Source organism: Rattus norvegicus, chromosome 2 (genome assembly GCF_036323735.1).
Source record: "Rattus norvegicus strain BN/NHsdMcwi chromosome 2, GRCr8, whole genome shotgun sequence".
Lineage (NCBI taxonomy): Eukaryota > Metazoa > Chordata > Mammalia > Rodentia > Muridae > Rattus > Rattus norvegicus.
The window spans coordinates 155,870,838-155,880,995 of NC_086020.1; the positions used below are offsets into that span (position 1 = coordinate 155,870,838).

Genomic DNA, 10,158 nt, shown 5'->3' on the forward strand with positions numbered 1-10,158 from the left:
TTGCTTTGTTTTTCAAATTAACATTGGTATTTAGCAACATTTTAGAAGATTATTAGAGAGAAGGCTAGGAAAAATGGATGAGGGTTTCTTAGCAAAGGTAGTTCATATGAACAGATTTGGTGCAGCAGTGTAAATTTTATTCTGAAAACAGGTACCCTTGATCTGTTTCTGTAGTTAATATAAAGACTTGAGTTATAGAAAATCGTCTTATGCTTCTTGAGGACAGTAAAATAAAATTATGTTGTGCCTGGACATTAGTGTTTTCACATTGATTCTTCTTTTGACAGAATATGTGGGTACTAAAATAAGCCCAAATTGATATACCATAATGCTTACTTAAAATGGTTAGTTTCTTTTCTTAGCGGTACAACCAAAATATTCATTTTCCCCCCTTAACATCATTTAAAACTAAGATTTATTATCAAATTTTGCATCTGGAAATGTTTTAGAAGATGCGCTGAAGATGAATATGGCTTAACTTTGTCAGCTATCGACTGAAAACCACTTTTACAGTAGAACGTGCATGGCCCCTTGCATTGACAAGCTTTAGTCACACTGTTGGTAGGGCTATAAATAGAAGTAACATTTTCAAAAACATTTTGAATTATGAATTATACTGTTGAACATTTTCATTCCCTACTGTCTAGATATGTCACCCCCCACGTCTATACCCTGGAGAGACTTTTATACATGTGCACCATGAGGTAATACACATATAAATTCATGAGATTTTTCAAAACAAAACAAAACAAAACAAAACAAAAACCAAAACCACAAAACTTAGCAACTAGATACTTCTGTAAGGAGGATGAGTATCCTAGTTGTGGAATATGTAACAGCAGTAAAATGATATTTTAGCTATATATAGCAACATGCGAGGCTGTGGAAATACAACTGCAGGGTAAAAGGCAAGTGTTAGAAGATTATATACAGCAAGATGACATTCCTAACATCCGTGAAAGGGGATAAAAGCTAACTCTTTTTCTTCTTTCAACTCTCTGTTTCCTCCTGCCTTTTTGTGGTGAATTGCATAAAAATAGGATTGATAGTAAAAGTGTGTAAGCCTCTAAGTGAGCCTCCGGGGCTTCAGAATGGTCAATCTAACTATGTGGAAGGTCACTGAGGTGAATGGAGCTTGAGACTGGGTAAGCATGTGTTCGAGGGAGTTCATAAATCTAGTTGTGTGATGTTTTTATTTGTAAGTTCATTGCGATATAGTGACTTTATAGTTATTTTAAGAGAAAGCAAGCAAACCAAAACAACAAAAACAAACCCTGGCAAAAATTCGAGCATAAATAACTCAGGGGTGTAGACTTATTGCTTGGTCTGGTAGCAAGGGAGGACAGATTCACAAGGGAGACAGGAGAAAGCTGCATATGGTGGGTAGAGTCTGCTTCTCATCCAGGTCACTGGTTTATGCTCATAGCGTTTATACAAGTTGTGCTTCATAATAACTCTTTAAGGCACCTTTCATATGTATAGTTGAAAAAGTTACACATATAAAGACATATACTCTAGAATGTCAGAGAAATGTCCTAATTAGAACAAATCACGGATTCGTCCAGAAATGACAGAAATACAAGTGAGAGCATGAGTTGCAGTGATAATTGACAAGCTTAAGGTGTGCATAGAGTTTCTAAATGATTTGAAATTTCCTTCAGAGGTCTTCTTTTAAAAGCTTGCTTTCTCAGCTTGATCTACTTTTATGTGTCTGAGTGTTTTGGCTGCATGCGTGTATGTGCACCATGCACATGCCTGGTGCCCTTGGAGGTCAGAGGTGGGCATCAGGTTTCCTGGAGCTGGAGTTAAGGATGGGTGTGAGTACTATGTGGGTGCTGGGAAGTGAACTTGGGTCCTCTGCAAGAGCAACGAGTGTTCGTAACCACTGATCCATCTGTCAGCCTCTGCTTCAAAGGTTTTATCATGTTCAATCAGCCAACGGCTTAGAAGATAAACCACATTAGATGTTTATAACTTCCTACAAGGTAGTAAACCCAGAAATAGATGCAGACCTATCATACTAGAGAATATATTTGCTGGTTAATTTTTTGGACAAGGTCTCACACTAAATTTGGAATGTACCATTTGGCTGGCTTGTCTGCCATTCCCAGGACTTCCCATCCCCCGTTGTTCCCTGACAATAGGATCATAGGTATATGACCAGCTGTTGACACAGGTGCTTGGTGGTTTGAATGAAAATGGCTCCCATGAACTCAGAGAGTGGCATCTTGGGTGTGCGGCCCTGTTGGAGTAAGTGTGTCACTGAGGTCAGGCTTTGAGGTTTCAGAAGCCCACACCAGCCCCAGTGTCACTCTCTCTGCTGCCTCTGGTTATTGACGTAGAACTCTCAGCTACCTCTCCAGCACCATGTCTGCCTGTACGCCGTAATGCTTTCCGCCATGACAATGGACCAAACCTCTGAACTGTAGGCAAGCAACTCCCTGTTAAATTATTTTCTTTCTAAGAGTTGCCGTGGTCATGGTGTCTCTTCACAACGAACCTTACAACAGGATCTGAACTCATGTTCTTATGCTTGAGTGGGCTTGAGTGTCAGGCACATCGCCAATAAAACCATCTTTCCCGTCCGTGCTGAGTAATTGTCAATTTTCTCCTATCTGACATTAGCTCAGTTAGTTTATTGCTGAGTTCTTTGTACTGTGCAGATGAAGTCCTTATACAATATGCATTTTACACTGCCTCTTTCTTTCCTGTGGAATTTAGAAAAAAACATTTTCACTTAAGCAACAGGGTTTTTAGGTAGAGTACACTTTACTTGTATTTGTGTTAGGTACTGATCGAGGTTTGTCCCAAATCTGTGTCATTAGACTCCATTGTTGCTGTTGAGATTTCTGTAACAAAGATTGACCGAAATGTCATTAGATAAATATAAAATTATACTGACCATCTTCGTGTCACTGGAAATTAGTGGATGCTAGAGTACTACATAATCAGAATTGCGTTCAGTTTCTTCTTGGCTACATTTGGTGTCTTTTGGCTTTAACCTTCTCATTTCATAAATACAGATAATAACTTTCTCTCTTCACTAGCAGATTGTTGTATGGATGGGAACAGATACATATAGATCTGTTTAGATCTTTATACATATAAACCCTTTGCAGCCAGGTGTGGTAGGACACACCCTTCATCCCAGCAGTCGGGAGGCAAAGGTTCAGAGATAGCCTGGTCTATACATTGAATTCCAGGCCAGCTAAGGCTATACAGAAAGACCTTCTCTCCAAAAACCAGAAGAAGCAAAAGTGAACTTGGCATCAGTGGAAACGGTTTTATTATTTTCCCAGCATTTTCAGCTTACAGTAAAGAATAACAAATGCTTATTCAGGCATTAAATATTGTAAGTTACATGAAATTTCTCAACAGAAATAAGAAAACGCCTAGAGGGTCTTTTTAAAACCTGTTCTTGATTTTTACACAGATGAGCCCCTTGGAAGTAAATGTCACAGCAGAACATCACAGAATGTAAAAATGTCTAACTTTACTACTTAATTCATGGAATCAAGCCATTGTAGTAACCATGCTTACTTTGCTTTGGGGAAACAAATCACATACCTAGTTGTGTCTTCTCTAATCCTAGTACTTGGAATGCCGAGTTCAGGCAGAGGACCCAGAGGACCTTTGGGCTTGGAATTTTACCACTAGTGACTTCTTGGGAGGCCAGACTCATCCTTATCAGTTTATCTACAAAGTGTGTTTGTTGGAGGAAACACAGTTGTATGGAAAACTAAGAATGCACCTCGGATGTGCTGTTATTATCCTCTCAAATTACAGTTCTTAAAGAATTTTTCGTTTCTTATCTAATTTTGGAACCTCTTGAATGTTGAATGAAATGACCCAGTTTGTTTAAACTAATAGTTTCTCAATCAGGTGGACAATATTGAAAGCCATAGCCATAATCATATACTGAAGACCATATCCTAGTTAACAGTTCCTCATGTTCCTTTCCTATTGGGGTCAGATTATTTAAATACTTAAGCGTGCTTTTTTGTCGCTGTTGGTAGGGAAGTCTAGGTTGCTAGGAAGAAACTTTAGCCGTTATGGAAAATAGACAAAAATCTGAAGATAATGTAAATTGCCTAGTTACTTTAGTTGCCAACTGTGAACATTTTGCTTTATTTCATTGCAGTAATTATACTTTATATCTCAAAACATAATTGGGATCAAAAGAAGTGTTTGGGGGACGCGTTGGCTGGGAGGGTATCAGGAGGTCCAGTGGATCAGCACCGTTCTTCGTGGACAGGGGTAGAGGGAATGGAAAATTTCCCCTAAAGACCACTTGTTTCATATTCTAGGCGACCAGTCCTCGCCCACATTTCAAGTTATTCTGCTGAAGTCCACCTTTGCTTACTCAAATTCCCACCCCCATCTTCGGCGGGGATTGAGGAGGTGGTTGTCGCTTCCAAGCCTCCAGAGGACTTCTAACCTGAACCATGGGCACAGTCGCTCGCTGAGGGACACTCCATGTCTCCTCGGAAGAGTGGTCACCAGCACAGTCCCTGTCTTCAGAGGCCAGCCCTTCCTGGACCTCCCGCCTTTGTCATTACAAGTCTAGCTTCCGGTTCTGGGATACCCGGTTCTGCAGTCAGAGAGACATAGTTGTTGGGGTCCGGGTCCAAATCCTGCCTCTCGGGAGATCCTGGCGGGTCTCTGTGGGAGTGGAGACTGCCTCGGGTGGCCGAAGTAATCACTCACTTTCGAGTCCCGAGCCGGGAGAAATATGTCCCATCTCGCTAGCCCTACGAAGGGCCTGGCGTGGACCGTACCATTGTGTTACGTGCCGGAGGGGGAGGCGCTCAGGTACAGCTCCCGGCTCCACAGCGAGCAGCCGTGCCGCCCAAGAAACTAACATTCAGTGAACTCACGTCATTGTCTCATTGTTCCCGGAAGCCGGCCTCCAACGCAGAATTGACAATCCGCTAGATCTGGGCCTCTGGATTCGCCGCTCACCCCCGCGGTTCTCCCCGACCCGCCTGCTGCCCACGTGCGCCCGGGAGAGCTCCTTCGGGCTCCTAGCGGGGTGAGAGCCGTACGAGGTCTGGAAGCGCCGCTCTCAGGGCTGGGCGGGGCGGGGCGGGGCGGGGCGGGGCGAGCGCGAGCGGAGCCGGGAGCTTCCGAGCGGAGCCGAGCCGAGCCGAGCCGAGCTGCGAGGTGCCGGGGAGAGGCAGGCAGAGCCTGCCGGCGGCTCCGCACCCATCGTGCTGCGTTTCCCGGCTCGGTGTCCCCCTGCCTTTGCCCAGGCACCGGCAAAACTTTTATTGTCTCGGGGACCCCCCTGGATGTGTGACGAAATCGCAGCGTTCCGCTGTCTCGTCCCCAAGCTCGCCTGCAACGGCGATCGAGGGAACGTGCAACCCTCGCAGCCGGGCTCTTGCGCCCTGCGCTTCCTCACCTGCCGATCGCTCCCGGGAACTGCGAGGGGGGGATCCCCAACGGGACCGCGCGGGCAACGGCACCCCGAAATCCTGTTCACCGTTGCTGAGCGGCTCGGCGCAACTTTAACTTGATTCCTGTCGCCCACCCGCGGTACCCGCGGCGGCCGCCGCCGCCGCCGTCGCTGCGGTCTCACAAAGAGCGCGGGGAGGGAAGGCGGCGCGGGCGGCGGGCACGGGCCTTCGGGCTGCCCAGACAAAAGGGAAACTGCCATCATTCTGGACGACTGTTGGGGGCCGCCGTGGGTTCATCCTATTGGCCCGGGCTGCCTCTCCGCCTTGGTCCCCGCGGGCTGTGCCCGCAGTACTCGGACCCCGCGAGCTGCGGGGCGCGCGTTGCTGCTGCTGGTCGGGCTCTAGGGATAATAAATGATAGAGGATACAATGACTTTGCTGTCTCTGCTGGGTCGCATCATGCGCTACTTCTTACTGAGACCCGAGACGCTTTTTCTGCTGTGCATCAGCTTGGCTCTGTGGAGTTACTTCTTCCACACGGACGAAGTGAAGACCATCGTCAAGTCCAGCCGGGACGCGGTGAAGATGGTGAAGGGCAAGGTGGCCGAGATTATGCAGAACGATCGTCTTGGAGGACTTGATGTGCTGGAGGCCGAGTTTTCCAAGACCTGGGAATTCAAGAGCCATAATGTTGCGGTGTACTCCATCCAGGGCCGGAGAGACCACATGGAAGATCGCTTCGAAGTTCTAACGGATCTGGCCAACAAGACGCACCCGTCCATCTTCGGAATCTTTGACGGTCACGGCGGCGAGGTAGGAGTTCTCTGGGTTTATGTGTGTGTAAATAACCAGGCGTCTAGTGCGTGGCGCGGGTCGGATCTGGGCGAGAGGGGCGTGGTGATGACAAAGGCGAGTGAAGTTCCCAAGACCCTGCCAAGGAATTCTTGGATACGAGAGCGTTCAGTTTAGCCGAGAGACACACACTGGATATTCCGTGGCATTTTTAATATAAAGTTCCCAAGGTCAGAGGCCAGTTAATAACTGCTAGTTTTCCGGGGAGAATGAGTAATAGATGCAGTGAATTTTATCACCGGGCCTCAGTGTCCCGATTCTAGAGTTCGAGGCGGGTTAAGGAAGATAGTGTCTTCCGTGTACCCCTAAGGGAAGAAGCCTGCACCAGTTGGGTAGATCCTGTGAAGGAAGCTGTGACTTATATTCCCTTCGCGCTAGGGAAGGACTCCCTAGCTGCAACGCTTCTTTTCAACTCTGCCAACTTTGCTAGAGCAATCGGACCGGGGACAGGGTGCCTCGCTGGTGGTGGGATTTGGTTGCCTAGCCTTTGCAGAGGTGGCTGTACGCGCAGAGCCGGCGGTAGCCACACCTGACCTCTGTGCGGTGGCCAGCTTGGGGATACTGATGTCCTCTTCCTTCTATAAGCCTCTGTTTGGGGTTTATCTGGGAGCAGGAAATAGGCTAAAGCCCGCTATAGGTCGTACTGGCTTATTTCTGTGACATTCGACACTCTGGGCGTGTGGAGTCTCAGGTTTCCCAGAGGTCCTGCCCTTGGCCTTCTGCCCAGAGGAAGTGAGTGTTAAAATGTGTCTCCAGAGCAACTCCTGACATCTGCCTCAGTTGGACACTTGTAACTGTTGCATTGCTTCACGCTTCCCTACGTCTTTCTTGGCAGTATTCCTTTCTCCCTTTACCCTCCCTTCCTCTTCCTCTTTCCTTCGCAGTCTTACGGTTCTTCAGCTCCTGGATGGGTTCCAGGGAGCTGTGTTTACTTGTTCTTGGTCTGAGGAAGCTTTCAGTTGGTTGTCTTATCTGTGCTCTCCACTCACCGTTTGCAAATGTTGCCCAGGTACAGTGAGAATACCAAACATTTCAAACATTTGGAAAACTTAGGTGATAAGACTGGAATTAATCTTTAAACAAACAAACAAACAAACAAACAAAGGGGTGCCCTTTGCCCATTTATAATGTGTTCTTCAGAATGAAAGTTTCTCATTCATTGTACTTTTGTAGTCTCAGGATGGTTTGGAGTTCTCCTCCCCTTGGCCACAGGATAGCTCAAAGACAGGAGGCTAATTGAGATAGGAGACACTGCAGAGTGAGCAAAAAGATACCAATTACTAAGGGTGGCTGTTTAATGACGGAGTCATAATGTCATTTTATGTGCCTAGACTCAGTGGGGGGGAAGCAAGCTGTGAGCCTCTCCCCTGTAAATAATTTAATAAACATAGTTATTATAAATCTGCAGTAGAACAGTTGCAGATAATCTGCTTCTGGCTTTTGAAAGCACACCTTTGGAAGTTTCGATGGAATAGCAGTGTTGTAGAACACCGGGCAGTGTAGAACACTAAATGTGACATTGGCACTTGCACTCGATTGAACGATTACATTTGTCTGCAGAGCGAAAAGTTTCAGCTGAAACGTTCCTAGCAGTGTCTGGATAAATACGCTGCCCTGGAAAGGCTGCAGTGGACACTTTCCTTTAATTCAAAGTGTTTTCCACTTTCACTGCACACATCTAAATAAGTGTTAAGTGAGAAGGTGACCACTATTAGCCAAACCGTGAAATGCCTTTTATGGTGCCTAACGTTCAAATTCTTGCTGTTTGCAAAATAGTTAACATTATCAATTCTCACAAAAATAGAGTAGCTGTAGTTTCTCCTCCAATCAGGTGCAGTCAGGTAAGTGTCTCTGCATTTGTTTTACCTGAAGAAAGAAAAAAATCGGGAGTTCTATAAATGTGCTATTGGGATGGTGATAGTAACAGATACTGCTGAGTGACTTCTCTCTTGCTTTTTTTCTTTTTTTATTCTCTTGTTACATCGTTTTAAGGCAGTCCCAGCATCTAGTTCCTGCCATTTGTGTTCTTGGTTCCTTTAGCATTCACCAGAGGAGGGTGCCACTGCGTGATATATCTATATCTATAGGTTGAGATATATATATATATATATATATATATATGTGTGTGTGTGTGTGTGTTTATATATATATATGTATATATATATATGTTGATAGTTACAGCCTCTCAGAAAAGGTGCCTTTTTCTGGATGTAAGTACACATACATGGCCATACACAACACAGAGGTTAAATGAGTTGTATTTTTTTTTCCCCCCGGAGCTGGGTACCGAACCCAGGGCCTTGGCGCTTGCTAGGCAAGCGCTCTACCACTGAGCTAAATCCCCATCCCCAAATGAGTTGTATTTTATTCGTGATAGTTCATACTGATAAAATAAGCCACACAGATTTAGACTCAGAAGGGAACTTGACTTGTGCTTATATATTTCATCCTTATCAATTCATCCCGTTCTTTAGACGAGGTGCAGATAGCTAGAGAAATTGTGCCCTCCCTCAGGCTACATGGCCAGTCTGAGGCTTTTGGTTTGTTGGTCTTTTCACTGGATAGTAGGCTTGCGTATTTACCTAGATGCATTAGCCCTCTAGGGATACAAAAGTGACCGGACAGAACTTCTGCCCTCCTGAGAAATCCCCGTCTAATAAGAGTGACTGTTAGACCAAAAGTGACCCTGCAGTGTGCTTCCAGTGTTCTGGGAACTTCATTTACACCAGACTGAGAAGTAGGGGAGGTAAAGCTCCAGGAGGTCACCATTGACTATAAGAAGATGAAGAGGGAAGGCTATTTGTGGTTAAACATCGGGTCTGGCTATGGGGCGTAGGCTGGCAGGGGCTGGCCCTTCTCCTGCTTTAATCTGCCCAGTGCCGAGCTCAGAGCCACACGTGCCCTGAAAAAGTGTGTGCTTGACTCAGGTGCTGGCTTTGAATCTCTGTTTCTTCACGTCAGCTGTGACCTTGGGCCACTTGCTTAAGCAGCTTCTGGGAGCAGTTTATCTAAAGAAAACAAAAAACAAAAAAGAGAGGGGGTGATAATGAATTCGAGGTGAATCAGCCCTACTGTGTTGGAAGGACTCAATGGAGAGTTACTGAAGACAGCTCAAACAGCTGGAAGTCTGCCATGCTGTGGCAGCCATAGCCAAGGGAGGGATGGTTTACCTGTGCGAGTTTCAACTTTCGTCATTAGAAAGATGTTTGTGAGGCACCCAGGACTAATTCTCTGTGCCTTCTTTCTAACATCTGGTAAAACCTCTGATTATTAGCTAAGGCTTCTATGAACATTGAGAAAGTAGCATTCTGGTTATCAGGTTTGTGGTTTCTGATGACTGAGAAGGAATATTCTCTGTGGTTAATTAATAAATTGGTAGCTATTCTGATTTATACTTCAGCCTCCTATGAATTGAGTTAGCATGTTCAACAAGTGTTCCCCCCGCCCCCAAACACATCTCTGGACTTGTGCTGAAGATTCGACTGGATGGCGGTGACTTTATTTAGATGTATAAGGTCTAAAAGAGCTTCCTCTCTGTAATCCAGTAGACCAGGTTCTGTTTTTGAATCTCTGGGACCCTTTGAACATCCTATCTATCATATTATGGGCATATGGCTGGCTTCCTGTGTATGTAGCCAACTGAAGCTAAATAATGATTTTCTTATATAACATGAGATCAAGACAATCAAAGGTTATGAACAAAGCTCAGATCATAGCAGTGGAGATAAGAAGTTTGCTCTTCACCAGTGGAAGGGGAAGCCCTGGGTCCTGCTAAGACTGAACCCCCAGTGAACTAGATTGTTGGGGGGAGGGCGGCAATGGGGGGAGGATGGGGAGGGGAACACCCATATAGAAGGGGAGGGGGGAGGGGGATGTTTGCCCGGAAACCAGGAAAGGGAATAACACT

The 10,158-nt window shown here is 45.7% G+C and overlaps 1 protein-coding gene across 1 annotated transcript in view; it reads left to right on the forward strand.

Annotated features, from left to right (window-relative positions):
• The first annotated feature begins 5,767 nt into the window (after positions 1-5,767).
• Positions 5,768-10,158, forward strand: part of Ppm1l (protein phosphatase, Mg2+/Mn2+ dependent, 1L) — a 272,767-nt gene continuing 268,376 nt past the window's right edge. Inside the window, 1 exon segment of the mRNA NM_001107681.3 lies at positions 5,768-6,212. Within this exon segment, the coding sequence (NP_001101151.1) occupies positions 5,814-6,212 (399 nt within the window). The 5' untranslated portion in view covers positions 5,768-5,813.